This window comes from Parambassis ranga, chromosome 2, assembly GCF_900634625.1.
Source record: "Parambassis ranga chromosome 2, fParRan2.1, whole genome shotgun sequence".
NCBI lineage: Eukaryota > Metazoa > Chordata > Actinopteri > Ambassidae > Parambassis > Parambassis ranga.
Window position 1 is genome coordinate 1548068 of NC_041023.1, and position 18962 is coordinate 1567029.

Here is an 18962-nt window from a genome sequence, read left to right on the forward strand (position 1 = left end):
TTCGTCCTTCATATTTTGAGCATTTTTTTTTCCATAAACGGTGAATTTTTCCCTTAAGTCGGAGGTCTCTTCTCCTTCTCCTCCTTCTTCACGTGGAGGCCTTGGGACAGTGCGGCTGCTTGTGAGATGAGCTAAAAAGAGACGAGAAGAAACCGAGGAAGGGCCGTCGTAGTGCAGGTGACTCGCTGCTCTTCTTCTTCCAACACTGTATAAATATATACATAGGCAATACTTTTTATTATTATTATTTTTCTTCATGATTATAGAAGCGGAGTGCAATTTGTACAAGTCACTAGTTGTGCTATAAATACTATGGAACACGGGGGTTTATCTGAGGAGGTTAGCACCACACGGATGTTTAGGCCTTAGTACTGTACATGTGTTGAAGTGTTCGGTTTGCATAATGCAGCTTGTTTCACAAACCCACGCCTCCCTGTCTTCCTTCCCTCCAAATTCATCTTTGAGTCCTGCCCCCCCACCACCCCACCCGCCCGAGGAGTCCGTCAGAGGAAGCTTCCCGGAAGCTTCAGGCACGTGCACGTTTATAACCGAGCAGGTAAGAATGCTGAACCCAAAGAGACAAACGTAAAACTCTGTTTTTGTTTTTAAGATGGGAAGCTTCTGAAGTGCCGCCGCCGCCGCCGATTACATGCCGTCCTCCATCGTGTCCTCGTGATCCGATTTGGTTTCCGTTTTGCCGTCCAGCGAGCTATCGTCCATGGAGTGCTCTCCGTTCTCCTCCTCGTCCCTCAACGTGTCCGGGTCCGTGTCCATGCTCTTGCTCTCCTCCTCCTCCTCCTCGAACTCTTCGTCCCTGCGTCCCATCTTCGCGTACGTTCCGTCCACTTCCTTGCGTCCCTCTCTGATCCCTCCGTTCACGGCGTCGTGCCTCAGGATGGCGGCCTCGCGCTCCGCCAGCTCCGGGTAACCCTGAGGAGTCATGCCCTGCAAGTAGGCCCTGCTCATCAGCAGCTCGGTGGGCTCCAGGTGGCCCTTCTCGCGGGCCTCCCGCTCGGCCGCCTCCCGCTCCTCCGCCTCCCGCTTGCAGTAGGAGTAGCGGTGGTTCATGTGCTGCGAGTAGGAGCCCGAGTGGGAGAACCTCTTCCCGCACTTGTCGCACTGGTACGGCTTCTCCCCCGAGTGCAGCCTGGAGTGCTCAATGAGATGGTGTTTGTGTTTGAAGGCTTTCTTGCAGATCTGGCACTGGTGCGGCCTCTTGCCTGCGGAGACACAAAACACAGAGCGGAGGGGGGCGTGAGACGCCGGCTGCAGCACATCACACACACACTCAGAGCACAGCACAAGTCTGACGAACTGGACGGCACGGAGCAAACATGACATCACGGAGCATTAAATCCAGCTCCGACTCCGGGCTGTTTGTTTATTGGATGAGAAAGTGCGCTCGCATCCACGGGCCCACATTATGGAAATTCCCTCCTGTGGTTAAAAGCACGGAGCAGCTCGACCACAACTCCTTATTTTAGGCCTGCGTGCCACTCTGATGGATGCAACATAAATACACTGCTGCAAAGCAAACAAACAGAGGAGGCGCGAGGAAGGAGGAAACAAGCCCATATGGGGAGGAGGAAGAGGAAGAGGAGGAGGAAGAGGAGGAGGAGCAGGGGTTACCCTGCTTATCTCACAACGCAATTTGACTTCATGGTCCTCCGTTGGGTTTTTTGGGCAGAAATGAGAAAGCGGAGCCGACCACACGGGCGGGGCGAGCCGCGTTTTTTACGACACGTCTCGCCGCCTGTCATGTGGTCACATGGCTTCTTCTTTAAACTCACTAATCTGAACTCTACCTGCATTCTTCTTCCTCCTCCTCCAACCACAGCTAAGAAGGGCCTCATTATGGCTTCTCTGTGTGGAAACATGGCCGCCTGACAGCCCAACATCTGGATGCTGCTCTCCGCTCGTGAGCTAGCGGAGATAACGCAGCCTGTATTTATTTTATTCTATGTTTTTCTTATAAAAATAAAAAGACTTCTCCCTCCCTCTCCCCCCCCCTCCCTCCCTCCCTCTCTTTTATGTCCGACCAGATAACATGAAAAAAGCAGCGAGCGCCGCGCTGCAGATAGTGGATAAAATAAATGATGCAACCCAGTGAAAGAGGATCTGTGTATAATAACTGTAATGAAAGACTTGTTATCGGCGCTCTGAAGCTTCTGAGCGCCGCTCTGCTGATGGGATCTATCGCCAATAATGGGCCCCGATAAAAGCATTAGGGGCCTCTTTCTCTGACTTTGTGCGTCTAGGTGAATTGATGTGCGTCTTTAAAGATAGCGAAGAATGGTTATATGATTGGAAAATAAAGAGGACAACCACACGAGCAGAGAGGCTGCAGAGAGGCTACAGGCTACCTGCGCTTCAGGAAAGAACACACATCATGTGACCAGGTGGGGGGGCGGGGCCTAAGGCCCTCGCGCTAACATGTAAACAAATCTACTCAATCGTTGGAGAACCCTGTCAATGAAGAAGCACGTTAGCTGTTGGGTTACATATAAACAACTCAAACAGAGAAAGGAAAGAAGAAGAAGAAGAAGAAAAAGGGGGGTAACATAAAAAATAAGAATATATATAAATATATATATAATCATACTCGATAGGATTTGTCAACACAAACATTTAAAACATAATCAAAAAAAGCATGGGGTTTAAAATAAGGGTCTAGAACAGTATATACCTGTGTGTTCATATTTGTGTCTTAGAAGGGAACTGCTCTTCTGGAATGTTTTGTCGCACAAGTCACACGCGTACATACCACTTTCGGTCTTCTTAATCTTCTTCCGCGACAGACAGGAGTCGGGGTCTGTCATGTCGTCCAGCCCTGACAAGTAATCTGGTGTACCGTCGAGCAGGTCCCCCTTTGAGGAACAGAAGAGGAGACAGAAAGAGGAGAAAACGAAACATGACAGTAAATATCAGCTGCTCGTAGCATTAGCAAAGCTAGCATTGCAGCTTGGGAGCTAATATAAATTCCAACTTGTGTGATATATAAGCCAACTTTCCTACTTACAGACCAGGGATGCTAACCACTAACTAGCACACTTAGCACTTGCTAATTTGTGTCTACCACCTTTAGGTGTATGCTAACATGGTAAATATGCTAAGTTTTGACTGTTACTAAACATGGCTGCTAACCGCTAACTAGCTCACTTAGCACTAGCAACATTATTTTTGCTCATTGGTGTCTACCAGCTTTGGGGACTTTAAGCTGCATGCTAACATGGTAAATATGCTAACATTTGACTGGTACTAAACATGGCTGCTAACTAGCCGCTAGCTTCTGTAAAAAGCTAAATAAGTAATGTGTTTTTTTACTTCAAGCATGCTTAAGCTAACCTTAAGCTAATACCTACTTCAAATTCTATTTGTTTACATTTAGCTTTCTATTTAGCATTTGTTTATGTTAAAAAGAGAAACGTTCACGCTAATGCTAGCAAGGGCTAGGCTGCAAAATGCTAAAAATGTCTCCTAGTTAGCTTAGCACAAAAAGCTAACATCTGTTTTTATCGTCCATTTGTAGCAAAAAAAAAGAAAAAGAAAAGATGCTAACTGCTAACTAGATTGGAGCATGTGAGACAAAAAGTGGAAGCTGTCTTTAAATCAAAGCTGCTGCACGCTCATACAAACATCTGTGCAGCCTCCCAAACAATCACACACTGCGACACGCTCTCATGCATTTTTGATGAGCAGCAGCGTTTATTTCTTATAAAACTTTTAGCCGTGGAGTAATATCAGCCATCTGTAAGCGACGGGCTTCTCATTATGAAACGCAGCCATAATGGTGTATTCAGTGTGGTCTAATTTTGTCTTAATTCTGCACATTCCTTTAAAATCCCCCCCCCCTCTCTTTTATGATGAAGATTAGTCTTAAATATGAATTGATGGAGAACAATATTACAACATTAGAGGAGGCGCGGAGAACCATTCTTGAAATTGCAAACTCATATAATGATTAAAATCAGAAGGTGCACCTTAATGGGCAATATTGAGGCAGCAAAGCTTCCTTTAATGAATCTGTGTGTGATAATGTGAGGCCAGCGCGGGCGGCGCTGTGTTTTAAAGAAGGGACCACTATCACTCTGCAATCAATTTGAACTAAACGCCTGTAGCTGTATTTTTAAAATCTAATTTAATAACTTAGAATAGGAAACATTATTAATACTTTTTTTCATCAGGATGGTTCCCTCTATGTTAAACAGCCTTCAGCAGTCACTGGTAATGAACATGGAGACCGTGCATTATTAATCCACGTGTAGGAGCTCATTTTCGGCTCCCTCTCTCTTTAAAATGCAGCAAAGTTGCGACGGGAGATTTGAGGGAAGTGCACAGCTCCGGGGCTCACCTTTGTCATTTTTACAAAGGCCCTTCACCCACTTTTAATACAACAAAATATCAGGCGGGCTGCGGAGCAGTCGGAGGAATCTGCAGCGCCACAATTAGAGAGACGCGAGGAGAGAGGAGAGAGGAGAGAGGAGAGGAGAGAGGAGAGAGGGGAGGAGAGAGGAGAGAGGAGAGAGGAGAGGAGAGAGGAGAGAGGGGAGGAGAGTGTGTTTTTATTTATTTGTCTGATTCGTTCTCTGAAAGCAGCCCGGCTAACGCCGCCTGCACCTCGGGCTGGTGTCGCAGCTGTTTATCGGTCTACCTCAGGTGAGCGCCTCTCTCTCTCTCTCTCTCTGCCTCTGAAGTCGTCTTTAATTAGTACAGAAATGAGTTCAGACGGTTTTAGAGACTCTGACGGAGCCCGGGGCGTTCAACAGAACCACAGGTGGCTTATTTACCTGGAAACCTGGTTTCCGCTGGTACTTTCTCCTCTGCTGCATCTCGGCAAAGGTGGCCGCCCCCGCTGCGTAAGTGTAGGCCATGTGTGGTAGGAAGCCCATTTGATCCATGCCCGGGTAGGGCCTGAGGCCCGGTATGCTGGCCTGCATCGGGGGCATGAACGTGGCGGGCGGGAAAGCGCTCTGGGGCGGAAGCGACGTGTACAGGGGTTTGGCAGCAAAGGGGTTAATGCCGAAGATGGGGCTAGTGCTTTTTTCAAGGTTTCCGTTGCTGGTGGAGCCTGAGAAATCCTTCTTGAGATAGGCCAGGTTCAGAGGCTCCTCGAAGTGCTCTCGTGGAGACGGGATGCCGCTGTGGTCCAGGCTGATGCTGCTGACCTTCGGCCTGCTCTTGACGGTCAGTGCGTGCTTGGGTTCCTTCATGAGTCTGGGCAGCGACAGGTCCAGCGGCTCGGCCTGCAGGTCCTCTGAAGTCAGGCTGTTTGGAGTGTAGGAGCTGCTGTGGGAGTTTTTGGAAGATGTGGAGGACAGGTTGAGCGGGGAGGGCGTGTTGCTGCGGGAGTGGTCCAACTTGTCGCCCGTGGGTTTGGTGCTGCCGCCGAACTGGTGGTTCTTCAGGTGTCTGCTGTCACAGTTGTTGACGTTGTTGTGGAGCTCGGCGATGGAGGGCGACGTGATGCGGTCGGCAGGCTTCATGAGGGACACGGGCGACCTAGCTGCCAGAGAGTCTTTAGGTGGAGTGTGGTGGTTATTTGTTCCGACAACCATATCGGCGTTGCTGCGGTGCTCCAGCGGCGGGGTTCTGGTGGTGCCGTAGCCGTACATCTTCCGCTGGTCGAACCACTCCTTGACGAATTCCTGAGGGAGGCCGACCGCTATGGAAATCTTCAGCAGCTCCTCCGAGTTGGGCTCCATGTTCATGGCGAAGTACGCCTTCAACACAGACATGTGGTCCCTGTAAGGGTTAAGAGGCCCAGTGAGTCCCTTCTCGGACAACATGGAGGAGGCCAGGTGGGCGTTCTTCTCCATGAAGATGCCCGGCTTGTTGGGCATCAGGTTCTCACTGGGCTGCAGCACAGCTTTGATCTCCTCGTTCATTTTGCACAGGTAGCGTTCGTGTTGGTGCAGAGGGATGGGCCCGGGGAAGGTTTCTTTGCAGTACTGGCAGGCGTAGGGTGTAAACGTGTTCTCCTGCACCTTCTCCTCCACACCTCCGTCCAGCAGGTGGTTGGACTTCTCTCGTTTGATATTGCTAATCTGTCTCTTTGAGTCTGTGGTCAAGCTCTGGAGGCAGGCTTTGGCTTCGTTCACTTTTTCTAACGTGTAGTCGATGATGCTTTTGGTGGCGCCGTTGTGATTGACCAGCGGGAGGCCCACCTGAGCCCCGCCCCCTGCCGCCGCCAGCGCCTGCTTCTGCTCCTCCATCTGGGATCCCACCTCCTTCATGTAGGCCTTGAGCTTGGAGAGCTCCTCCGGCTTGCAGTCCAGTTTCTGCCGGCACACGGTGTTGTCCACGATCTGCAGGACCTTCTGCACCTCGCTCAGGTTGTTGGCCAGCGGGCCGGGGTAGCCCAGCAGCTGCGATTCCAGCCCCGCCATCCCCAGATGCTGCAGGGGGCTCTGGGCGGTGGAGTTGTGGTGAACCCCCAGCGGGCTGTTCCCTCCGACTCCTCCGTTCATGAAGGGCCCGGGGGCGCCGAACCCGTGAGACGCCATCATCAGCTTGTAGTCGTTGAAGTCGAGCGGCTCCGTCTTGATGTTCAGGTGGTTGTTGTGGTGGTCACCCAGGCCCAGCGGCTTGCCGTTCTCCAGCTTCTGCCGCAGCTGGGTGATGGCGGTGTTGGTGGGCGAGGCGGAGGCGGAGGTGGGGGAAGAGCCCGCCTTCATGCTGCCGCGCATCCTGCCGTTGACGGCGATCAGGCCGATGCACTTCTTGCTGCTGATGTGGGAGCTGTAGGAACCCGAGTGGGAGAAGCGCTTCTTGCAGTTGGAGCACTCGTACGGCTTCTCACCTGAAACGGAGAGAAGAATCACAATTAAAACAACAGAAATGAAACCTGCACGGCGTCTGGAATCATGTTCAGGGTCACTCACCGCTGTGGATCCGGAGGTGTTCCTTCAGATGGTGCTTGTATTTGAAGGCCTTGCCACACTCGGTGCATTTGAACTTGCGGTTGCCGGCTGCTTGGTTGAGCAGTTGGTGCTGCAGGAGGGACACAGAGGGAGAGAGGGGGATATTTAAAAAAATATACAAACATCATGGGGGGTGAGAGTTCAGCAAATAATCACAATTGGTCGGCATGACAACAAGCAACAAGCCCCATCCTCTCCTCTCCTCGGCTCGGCCGGGCTCTGCTCGCCAACGGAGCATCTTGGCGTTCTGCTGCTGCCTCGGCTGCAGGCAGCGGCGGTGATAACACACAGAGTCACATACCTTTTAATTTCCTGGCTCCTCAGCCAAAGGAGGCCTGCCTTTACAATTTGGCAGCCCAGAAAATAGAATCAATGAAAAGAGGCTTTTTTTCCTTCATTAGAAGCGATCTGATCTACTTTTCATTAATTTGGGTCTAATCACACTCCTCTCTCTCTCTCCCTCTCTCTCCCTCTCTCTCTCCCTGCATACCTGCACTCACACCGTCTTTTTCACCGTAATTAGGTCTTTTTTCTAAAAACCTCAAATGTCTGGTTAATAATCTGAGGAGCCTTGATTCGCTGTTCAAAGGTAAACATCACTTGTGAGCCATCACATTTGCAATTCAAACAGGCAGAGAGAGAAAAATCAAAATATAATACGCAGTGACAACAACGAGCTGCTGTGTAAAGCTCGCACAACAATTAATCCAAGTGGGAGGTGGGGATGCTGGTAAATAATAAAAAAACAGACACATTTTCTCTGCTACACACACACACACACACACACACACACTCCTCCCAGCAGCTCAGCCTTGACAAATGCTGGGGTGTGTGCTGACTCTACCCACATTCCTGGGGAGACAGATGGTGGCGCGCAGGACACTGGGAGGACTGGGAGGAACTGTTCAAACAGCCCCAACCTTCAAAGATCAAGCAGGGAGAGCCGAGGCCCCGCCAAGCGCCAGAGAGGGACCCCACCGCTCCTATGTTGCTGAGTTGCATAAACAAACAGCAACAGCTGCTCCTCCAGCACCACCACCCCCCTCCACCCCTCCCTGAGGACCCCTGCCCGGTAAAGTTTAGTCTCACCACCGCTGCTAATAAGACACAATTGCTCCGTGTGTGTGTGATTGTGAACGGCACCGGCGAAGTGAACGGCAGCGCCGCTGCTGTGTGTGTGGGCGGGGACCCGGCTGGATCGGACTGGATGTTTGCATATGTATAACCTCTAATTAGTCATATTTCAGCTAATTGGTTAAGAGGAGGAGGAGCATTAACGCGTGTAAACATACAAGACGGAACAGCTCGGCACATGTTTACCTATCAGCTCATTATTCCGCACGCTAATCTGGCTGCTCCTCCGTTTGAGCGCCACCTACAGTACCGTCACGTGGAGGATCACCAGTCCGCCTCATTTACAAATCAAAGATCTGGGACCTGCAGGGTCTGAATAGGGAGTCTGCGGCCGCATTGTAATGTGAGGATGGCGGTGGGTGGGGGGGCGGCAGCGGCCCGGCCAGGCCCGGCCCATCTGCTCACGTTTACACCCAGCTGGTAGATCAGGTGAAAGTGCTGGCTGCTGACATCTGATCAGATCAGCCACAGTCTGAGCCTGTCATCCTCGCTTCAGAGAGCACAACACACAACACCCACGACCCGGGCCTGAACACCGCAGAGCACCAGGGTACATGATATCATCTGTTACCGGCTCGCTGCTCCACTCACGTTACAGAATCAGGAAGTGTTGTTTTGTTTTGAAAGGAGCAGACGCAGCCGATTTGAAGCTGGATATTTTCAGTCATACGTTCGTCCCTGTTAATTCACTGCTCCAGTTTGTGTTATAATTACCCCCTGATGTGCGCCGCCACCATCTATCTCTGCACACATCTCCAACTTAAAGCTGACGAGCGAGGAGTTAAACAGCCGGAACTGCTGGATGTGTTTTCACCTCGCAGGACTTGGAGGTGATTCATGCTAACTGCCAGCAGATTCACATTATATCTCAGACATACAGGAGAAAATCCACACAGCTGTTGATGCAGTGCATGAAATTAGAAGTGCAAAGGAAAAGGGTGGAGGAGGGGGGGGGGGGGATTTGATGGAGTGCTACGACTGCAGGCTGCACCAGAAGAACATTAAAGGCCAGAGGAGTGAAGTGAAGTTAAGGAGCTGATAAAAATTTCCAAATTGGAAATTAACACAATCATTGGATCGTGAACACGAGACTGGAAAATCATATCAGGGAGGGCCATCAAAAAACCATTTAGGGCCTCAATTAAAGTTATTACCATTAAAGGATCTGCATCTTCAAAATGCCATGAGAAATTAATAATGATTGCCAATCAGAAAAAATGATCTGCGAGTGCTTCAGAGAGGAAGAAGGAGAAGAAGAAGAAGAGAGAACCCCCCCGTCCCCGCTCACCTGGTCCCTGGCAGGCTTGTGTGTGGCCATGTGCCGCTCCAGCTGAGTGCGGTAAGCAAAGGTGTAGTTGCACAGGGGGCAGGCGAAGTTCTCCTCGTTCTTCTCATGGCGGTACTTGATGTGCTCCTTCAGCGATGTCAAGCGCTTGTAGCCCCGGTCGCAGTAGGGGCAGGTCAACAGTTGGGCGAAGGCATCTGGCGTTCCAGGTGGCAGGTCTGCACGGGAGACAGCGGGAGGAAAGGGGGGAGGGAGGGAGGGGGAGGAAAGGGGAAGGGGAAAACGGGCCAAAAGGTCAGCGAATCAATGGCAGCTAACGGGCGGGCTGCCCAGAGTGGGATGGGAGTTATCTGTGCAATCTGCTCCACATGAGAGCCACAGTGTCAGGCTGGCACACACACACACACACACACACACACACACACACACACACAGCTACCTTCTTAATTGCTTCACTTTTTAACGCTGACACGTTCAGCATGAATCATGCCCCCCCCCTCCCTCTGAGGTGCTATCTGGTTTCGGGCCCCCGCCCAGCTGTTGCCTCAGACTGTAGGTAAACACTGAGGCATCCGGCGAATCTGTGGGACCAACAGCTGCCGGCTTCTGTCAGCGGGAAGAGCTGCTCCCTTTCTTTCCTTCTCTGTTTCTGAGACTGTTCAGCTCCTTCACCTCTGACCCCTCCCACCAAACCTCCCCTCCCCTCCCCTCCCCCCTCCTCCCCTTCACAGGAAGTGCAGTCATACCGTTCTCCTCCGGTCCGGTGGCCTCCGGCGTGCCCAGGCGGGACAGCTCCTCCGGCGCCTCTGGGTAGATGATGGCGGTGTCACCCCTCCGCAGGTACTCGGCGATGCTCACCACGTGGCCGTCGCCGTCGTCCAGCTTCCGCTTGGCGAAGAAGTCCTCCAACTCTGAAGTGCAATCGACGCTCTTGACTGAAGAGAGAGAGAGAGAGAGAGAAGAGAGGGACGATGAAGGAGGAGACCGAGGAAGAGGAGGAGGAGGAGGAGGGGGGAGGAATAAATTGGATTCACTTCTTCCCCAGAGAAATGTCTTACAGGAGGATATTGGGAACATCTTGGTGGAAATGTGATGAGGACAGCCACCCTAAAACATTACGGCGAACACGCCTGAACGGCGGGGTCTGCCTGTCACGCCATGCGGCCTGAAGCAGGGACTGTAACCTGATCCGGCCAAAAGGCAGAGATAAACGTGCTACCATGAGCTGCTGTGAAACAACTGCACTCATGACACCCGCACACACACACACACGGAGCCGGGCTTAATCAGCAACAGAGCCACGTTTCTTTGTATCGACTTTAAGGTCAATCAAGAGGCTGCGGCTTTTGTTGATTCTGTGTTGAACAGATTACCAGGGCCAAACCGCAAAAAAGAAAAGAGAGAGAGAGAGAGGCTCTGCCATCGCTGAGCAGAATGTATCTTAAGCCAGCCAAAGTGCTGAGGCCACACAATGCGTTTTCTCAAATTATTTCCTCGTCCCTTCTCTTCAGGGAAACTCTTAAGCTGCAGCGTGCAGATAGCTGCCTCCAAAAACAAACCCGGAGAAAGCAGCAGCCTTCATTAGTCAAGGGGATGGCCGGCTTTCAAACACACACACACACATCACACACAACCTGAGGAGGTTCTGGACGCTGAAGTGACGTCTCATCAGACTCCATCCCCTGTTAATTAGGCTTTTAGCCTGCGAGCACAAGGTGAGGCGTTAAAAGAGCGATTTGTTGGGCCCAATTTGTGAAAGGTCAAGGTGGCGGATATTTGGATGTCAAAAAATGGCACCCAAATGTCACGGGTGCCAATGGATCACTTTTGATAGCATCATTCTCATTAGAAGCTAAGCTAATTGTGAGGTGTGATGAAGGAAAAATCCCTGCGAGCGCCCGGACTGTGGAGGGAGGCAGGAAATCACCTGGATCAGAGCGCGCTCCGGCACCGCCGCCGACGTGGTCACACTGCTCATGCCTTTAAACGGAATCACATGTGATCTCGGTGGCGGGGAGCGTCCACAAGTATTGTTTCCAAAAGGCCTTTAAAGAGCCAAAATGGAAAACATTCGTCGAGCGGAGAGAGGAGAGGAGAGGGGAGGAAAACACCGACGACGAGCAGGAGGTAATTAGAGCTGAAGGGAAGGCTTGGAGGCAGGGCTGCGTGGCGTTCCGCGGGCCGACGCCGGTTTACCATAACAGCGTCCGAGGCCAGTTGTCACGGTGGCCAGGATGATATCATGGAAGAGAGAGGGGAGGGGGTGGTGGTGGGGGCTGCAGATCAGCTGCGGTGGCCTAATGAAAAATGGCAGATCGGGTTCGGTTCCACCAGCAGGAACACTCGGCTAACCAGGAGGGCTGAAGGCAGCACGTGTAATCAAAGGCTATAAAAATTAGCATCACTTCAGCAGCCTATAAACACACATGGCCACGGAGTCAGCGGGGGGAAGATTTCTTTTTAATTGCAGCTTTGTGGATGTTTGCTCAGTTTTTTCCTTGTTGCCAGGCTAAGGTCAGCCCGACGAAGACGTCACACTTCAGGATTAAACATGCTAACATGAGACGTGTGCTTCAGAGGCTGATGCTCACCTGTACCGTTTCCAACTGCCTGCAAAGTGGCGTCCGGCCCCAGGGTGTCGAAATCATCTTTCATTTCATCTGCACAGAAGAAGAAGAAGAAGAAAGAAGAGGAGGAGGAGGGTGAGTGCAAAAAAAACACAAATACAACAACAAACAGTGACAATGAGGTCTTTAAGGAGAGGAAGAAGGTATGGAGGAAGCAATAAAGGCACCGCTGTGCACGGCGGCGTGCCGCGGCTTTGTTGGGCATGCTTAATGAATGCTATCACCGGGGCCAGGCGGTGACTTATTTACCTTTAACATGACAACGAGCGGCGGGGGGAGAGGCGAGGAAGAGCTTCAATCGCCAAACACGGCGATTAAATACAACGCGGAACGCATCCACCTGAGCAATCACAGAGCTCCAGCCAACACGCAGCCTGAGCTTATTACTCCCTGGCTGTGACGCTGCTGCCTTCCTCTGCATGCAGGATCACGCCTGTGTTTTTATCATATGTCATTCGGTGGACGCTTTTATCCCAGTATTGTTATTTTTTTTTGTGTGTGTGTGATTCGCCACGAGAAGCCGGGCACAGAGGGGAGCGTCGCCGCAAATGAAGACTTTTAGCTGCACCAACATCTCCTGGGCGGAGTCAACAGAGAAGTTCTTACTGCCAATCAGGATAATGGCGCCCGGCCTGTGCAGATATTGGTCCTGGCACAGGTGAGGCGGCGGTAAATAAAGGGCGGATTGACAGGCTCATAAACAAGCAGGAGGACAGTGACCGGACAATCAGCCTAAGCAGCTCCTGGTCCCTCCTTCCTGCCTGCCTGCCTGTCTGGGTGAAAATTAAATCAAGGTGCTTCCGAGAACATGAGGCCTTTGTATTGTAAAAAAAAAAAACAAAAAAAAACTGTGTTCTTTGCACGCATCTGTTCTCGCTCTGCGGCTCCTGCAAGGACGCTACAAGCGCTGCATTGTGAGGGTCTGATGGAGCCGGGCGTCCCTCGGCGACGAGGGCCTAGGACGAGCGCCTACATGAGGAGGAACCTGGCTGAGATAATACAGGAAGAGATGGTGGGTGTATTGTTGATAATAATGTTATCCTGCTTACATTACTCCACACAAAAGCCAGAAGCAAGAAGAATTTTTATTTTTAGTTGGAAACAATGGGCTGAGGAGTTGTGGAATGCTCTCTGAGGCTTTGCTTGAAATTAAAGATTTGGCTTCTGCGGTGAAATGATAAATACCCCTGTCAATGGCTTCAGAGAATAATGACAGGCTCCTCTTCTGCAGGGGTATGTCCTAGTTTAACTTTTCTCCCGCTCTCTCTACATTTGATTGCACGTCTGCCAACCGCAGGCAGAGTAACTGGCACATTCAAATGTGCATGTATGGTCAGAGCTCCCTCACATTTCTGTGTCCTCGTAGGCACCGTGTTTTCTTTGGGTAATCAAATTTGACTGCATACTTTTGGTCTGACGCAAAGGGGGGGGATGACCGGTGGGATTTACTGGCCCTTCACTCCGGCCTGTTTACCTTGGAAAACTTTGTGTTATCTGTGGTCTGGAGGGATGACGGCTGCTTCCAGCAGGAGGTAGGCTAACACCACATACACCTCTCTGCTGCGCTTTGGCAAAGATCTGGGACAAAGTGTCACTGTAAGACTGTAAGAACCGGCCCGATGCTACAAGAGGTGTCTGCTTTCCTTTTGATGCCACAAATATGCGCCTGGAACGGGCGAACATGCTGGAGAAGTGTGTTTTGTCAGCAGTAAATCACAGAGGACCTGAGGCGGTAAGGTACACACCTCCTTGAAGAGTGATGTTGAGGTCTCTGGACTCAGGAGGAGCCCGGCTACCTCGGCCTCGGCTGTAATTCCACCTATTTTCACAGCGGCTCTGATGCTGTTTATTTTGAAAACATTCCTGTTTTTTTACGGCCGCGGCTGCTTTTAAAGATCCGACTTTTTCCCTCATTTATCCCAAAATCTGCCACAAAGCGGCACAAAGTCCTGATATTTTTAGACGGGGAGTTGTCAATAGCAGATATTCCTACAAAAGTCCCAGCAGCCAAGGAACACAGCGTTTCTGTTCTTGGCAGGAACGCAGGGGAACTCCTGGATGCAGCACTAGGTGTTTGAATGACAAATTAAAAACTGCAAAGAAAACAAGAACAACTGTTTGATCCCGAGCAGATTTTTGTTGTTTTCGCTTCAGAGGGAAAAAGGGCAAAGGCAGAGAGGCAGGTGATTTATCTGCAGACGTCTGTCAGAGATAGTGATGTCATGCTTTTCCAGCACATCGTGTCCAGCCCCGGACTGTGGGATGAAGGAACGTCAAGGACTCCCTGGAATCAGAGGCGATAACTTCACATGCACTCTCTCTCTCTCTCTCTCTCTCTCTGCTTTAAGGTGACATGCTGCCATGTTGTTTTGTTGGTGGAGGAGCAGCAGGAAGGAGGGAGGTGCTGACTTATCTCAGGCCTGAGTTATGTGCTGAGGTATCACTGCAGACACTTAGGCACCGCCGAGGAGAAAAAAAAGAAGGAGCTGGGAAACACAGCAGCCGCCGCAAGATTGGGAAAGAGACTCCCAAACGCTCTAATGAACTTGACTTGCTCTCCGAAATATGTCAGACACTTTATCACAGCAGAAGCATATTATCTGGAAATTGCAACATAGTTGAATTACAGACATTATGGCACCGCAGGTCTTTATCAAATAAACAATTACCCTATGCACTGACAGCTTGTTTATCCTTTATCTTGATTTATTTACCAAAGCGTCTTCTCTTCCCCCCCCCCTTCCTCCCTCCTCCCCCTTATGAACTCTTATTTAGATTTTTTTTTTTACATCCCCTAATAAATGTGCAATTTTCCCCCCCGTATTAAAATTTAAGAGTGCCGAGCGTTGCCCCCGTTTGCAGCTAGTTCATTAGCAGGAATGAATAGCACAGCCCGGCTCATTTAAATGGGCTGTCTTACATGACTTCTCGCCACACTCTGTTCCTGTCACATGCTTCCAAGAATCATTGACTCTTATTATACATGTAAATGGCTATCATAAAAATAAAAATTTCATTTAAGATTGTTAATGACTTTTTGCAGCAGTCTGCCTTCATTTAATGATTATACCCTGCCCCCTAATTAAAAGTATTTATCTTTCAAGCATCCGTGACTGAGGCGGCGGCGATGGCGATGGCGGCGATGTAACAAAAGGCGGGCAGTTTTTTTGGGGGGGAAGGGTATCACCTGGGCAGGATTAGGCAGCTTGTAAGAAGGCAGGGATTACACGGCAAACAGCGATACAGTCGGAGCGCGAGGTTATACATTACTGTAAACATCTCTTGTTGTTTGGCTTTGCCTCTAAGCGTGAACCAAATGCTCTCTGAGAGAAACTGTTTTCTGCTGTCGCACCCGGCTCCGCCGCTGTTTGCCGAGCGCTCGCCGGCGTTTGTTTAAGTCTGCGCGGGCACCAGATGGGTGGGGTTTACGGCCTAAGATGGCAGCATGTGCACACATCGGCGCCGGAGCTTCTGAGAGTCAGCTTAGCGGTAGGTTGGGTGATTGACAGCTCACCTAAACACATCTGGTAAAGCAGACAGAACCACAGATTTTTTTTTTTTGTCCTCACCAGTACCGTCCTCCACCGAGGCGCTCAGCATGTCGTTGTCGGGCCAGATGTGCTCCACGCCGCTGTCCCTCATCTCGTCGTCCTCCTCCTCCTTGGTCAGCAGGCCGTGGCTCTCGGCGCGCGGCGAGGCCTCCGGGTTGGTGAGGCTGGAGGGGCTGCCCGTGCCGTTGATCAGGGGGTCTTCCTCGGACACGGGCAGCTTGTCCTCCTCCTCCGTCTCTGAACCCGTCTCCACCACATTCTCGTAGTTGAGAGCTGCGACAGACAGAGAGAAGAAGAAGAAGCCCGGTTAACAAAATGTACTTTCATTTTTGTTTTGCTGGGTTACACCCCAATTACAGCATTTGGAATCTGTGACCGGAGCGCAGCTGTCGAGGAGACGCGAGCCAAAATAGCCACTAATTTTCAGTCCTGCTCGGATGCCTGGGATGCCAACGAGCTGCACCTTTCAGCTCGGGAGCATGCCGGCCACGTCTGAGATGCTCCGCATAGCACACGCAATATTCCAAATGTTGTTGCTACGCATACAAAAGCTTCACCTATAGTCATTTAGATTATTCACATGTCTGCACATTTGCATCGCTGCTGAACCGTGAACATAAATATAAATGTTTCCTAACATATGAAAATCTAAGAAAGACGCCTGCAAGCCTGCGGAGAGGAGAACACACACACACACACGCTGAACTCCACAACACCCAGGTCCCACACATATGCTGCTGCTTTTCTTAAAATAGCCGCCCTGTAAATAAGGGCTGTGAACTCAATCAAAGGTGGCTCTCGTGCAAATTAGTCACCGCCGTCGGCCGATTCTGGGCGAATCTGCGCCGCAGCAGAAAAAAAACAAAAAGGACGTCAGAAGACTTATTGGAGCGGCGCAGATGGAGCGCTAGGCGAGCCAGAAGCATGGCATCACATGGGGACACACCTCACTGGCAGCTTGTGCAAGAATGTTCTGTGGTAAGAGCCAATCATGGGAGGGCCCCCGAGTCTGAGCCACCACACTGAAGAGGTGGAGGCTGTTTTTAAACCTGCTTCAGCTCAATTTATGTTTCTGAGGAATGAAAAAAAGAAGCCGCACAAGTCAGGAAATCAATAGATTTCTATGGAATGTTTTGTATATATAAATATGCAGGAGGCCTCACACCGTGACCCCGAGAGGAATCAAGCCGCTTAATTATGCCAAAGTTGGAGCTGAAAGTGTCCCCGCCACTTAAACTCAAGAACCTCAGAAGCGAGCAGACGAACTTCATGCATGACATTTCTGCAGACATTATACATATCAAAAGATAAGCCTCCACACATCTCCTCCTGACACGTCTCCCTGCCACGGACTGGTCTGCACTTGCCTTCAGTGAACAACTGCACAACAGGTGCAAATTAAAATGAAAACAGGGCTTTCAAACGTGGGAGGGAGGGAGGAGGAGGGAGGGAGGGAGGGTGGGAGAGCGCTGACCTGCCTCGAATACCAATCGACGGAGGAAACAAAACCTTTTCAAGAGGTGTGATCACAAGGGTTTAGGCAAGTTCAGACTCAGTAATGCTCCTTGGGGACGGACGGGATGGAGACCCGGAGACGTTGGGGCTCCTGGGTGGTCCACATCCACATCCACCTTGGTGCCGCTCATATTGTGCTTCTATTTTGAAGAGTCAAACTTGAGAATTAAAATTTTTTTAGAGTTCCACCTCTTGTTGGATGAGGAGGGGAGGGGGGTGACGGTGGCTGGTAGAACAAAAGGCCGAGAGGCTTGGGAAGCTATCAACCCGTCGCTGTGAACCTGATCTCTGGATGCAGATTCAGGGGCCTGGCTGAATGAAATTATCTAAGGCTGGACAGGTTTTAAAGGGCCTATTCTTCCCCGATAAAAGGAGCGAGGGAGCTTCTCTTTGTTTAGCAACACATCCAGTGCAGCAACACACACACACACACACACCGGTCTGACTTCACTCCCACCAGGAATGCAGCATTGTGGCCCTTTTTAGGCGACAAACTTTCGCAGGGCATCCTCTTTTTTTCCACTTTTTATTTTTATCTCCAACTTTTCTGAGCACATTTAAAGCTCTGTGTCTGAGAGAGAGAGAGAGGGGGCGGGCGCTGAACGTCAGCTGTCAACGTATACCTCCAAGAAGGCAAAATGACAGTGGGGTGCTCGTCAAGTCAAACGCGTAGTATTAACGTGGAGAAAGCCGCCATTGTTGAGGTGCCACCGCTGACAGGAGCCGAGCATGAAGCATCTATTGGTATTGTGTCAAGCAACAAAGTAATTCTAACCTACTAATATTTCACAGGCAGTTATTTGGAGGCTCGGTCTTAATCAGCCTTTTGTGTTGCAGAGGAGAGAGAGGAGACAAAGAGGAGATAATGTTTACTCCTCTGCTTTTCTTACCTTAAGTGTCATCCTCCACAAAAGCAATTATGGACGACAGACTGCGGCTACCTGTTCTCTCCTCTCTGCGAGCCTCTTTGACTTTTTGCAGATAATTAAAATGACACATGTAACAGCGTAATTCTTGTCTAATATCAGGTTTGAAAGTATCTGGCATAACCCTTTCACAGGCCCCGCATTATTCTGTCAGCGGCGCAGGCTGAGGAGTAATATTGTGTATTGATTAGCATCAGCGGTGACAGCCGCAGAGAATCGCAGCATTAAAATCTCATCATTTCTTTGATAAAGATAAATAAAGAAGAAAAGGACACACACGCAATCAAAGAGGCAACATGGAGCTGTGACAGTCCTGGAATTAACCCACAAATCTGAAGTTTGTGGACGGATCCTGCGTCCACCTGAGGACGCTGACAGGTATCCTCCTCACTTCCTTCCTGCTCTGAGCCAGAGAGGAAACAGAGCTCTCAGAGTGTGTGTGTGTGTGCTGATGGCCGCGGGGGGAGTGACTAACACCCACGCCGGCGCTCTCTCACGCTAACCCCGGCTGACTTTTTAGTGGAGTGTCGAGGCTTAGCTCCAGGTGACACGCTCGGCCTCCTACGCCGATAATGAGCCAGGACGTTCTCCCTATTGGACGATAACTGCTCGCGCTCGCTCCCTGTCTCATGAATGTGAGCCAAGCGGATCACCTGGATGGCTGCGAGGGAGATGGGGAAACAGTGTGTGTGTGTGTGTGTGTGTGGGAGGGCATTAAGGTGGAAGCGAGGTCGCTGCCTTGTGGCGAGTGGATTCTCATGATGACCTTTTGTCTGCAGCAGTTTAAGCGCCTCCCCGGGTCAGTCTGACACAAACTCTGTTTTTACATTAGCTCCTTATTGGAGTAAAAGTTTCAGAGCTCGGCTGCGTGTCCTCAGGTGATGATTTTCCTCCCAACAACGACAGCAGCTCCAGCCACCGACAGACAAAAGAACGGCAGACGTGTTTGGATATTTTGTGCTATCTTGTCTCGGTATAATGGCGTGATCGAGCACACGGGGCAG

General features: G+C 50.6%; 1 protein-coding gene across 5 annotated transcripts in view; it reads right to left on the reverse strand.

The window, feature by feature from the left end:
* Positions 1-201: 201 nt before the first annotated feature.
* Positions 202-18962, reverse strand: part of zeb2b (zinc finger E-box binding homeobox 2b) — a 55457-nt gene continuing 36696 nt past the window's right edge. Inside the window, exons 2-9 of one of the 5 annotated variants that reach the window (XM_028430341.1) lie at positions 15536-15790; positions 11931-11999; positions 10086-10274; positions 9343-9557; positions 6882-6990; positions 4788-6799; positions 2765-2867; positions 202-1220 (exon numbers count right to left, since the gene is read on the reverse strand). In XM_028430341.1, the coding sequence (XP_028286142.1) occupies positions 646-1220; positions 2765-2867; positions 4788-6799; positions 6882-6990; positions 9343-9557; positions 10086-10274; positions 11931-11999; positions 15536-15790 (3527 nt within the window). In that variant the 3' untranslated portion in view covers positions 202-645. Of the gene's footprint in view, positions 1221-2686; positions 2868-4787; positions 6800-6881; positions 6991-9342; positions 9558-10085; positions 10275-10397; positions 10512-11930; positions 12000-15535; positions 15796-18962 lie in introns of those variants that run through there. The other 4 variants (XM_028430325.1, XM_028430333.1, XM_028430317.1 and 1 more) reach the window with 4 other exon arrangements.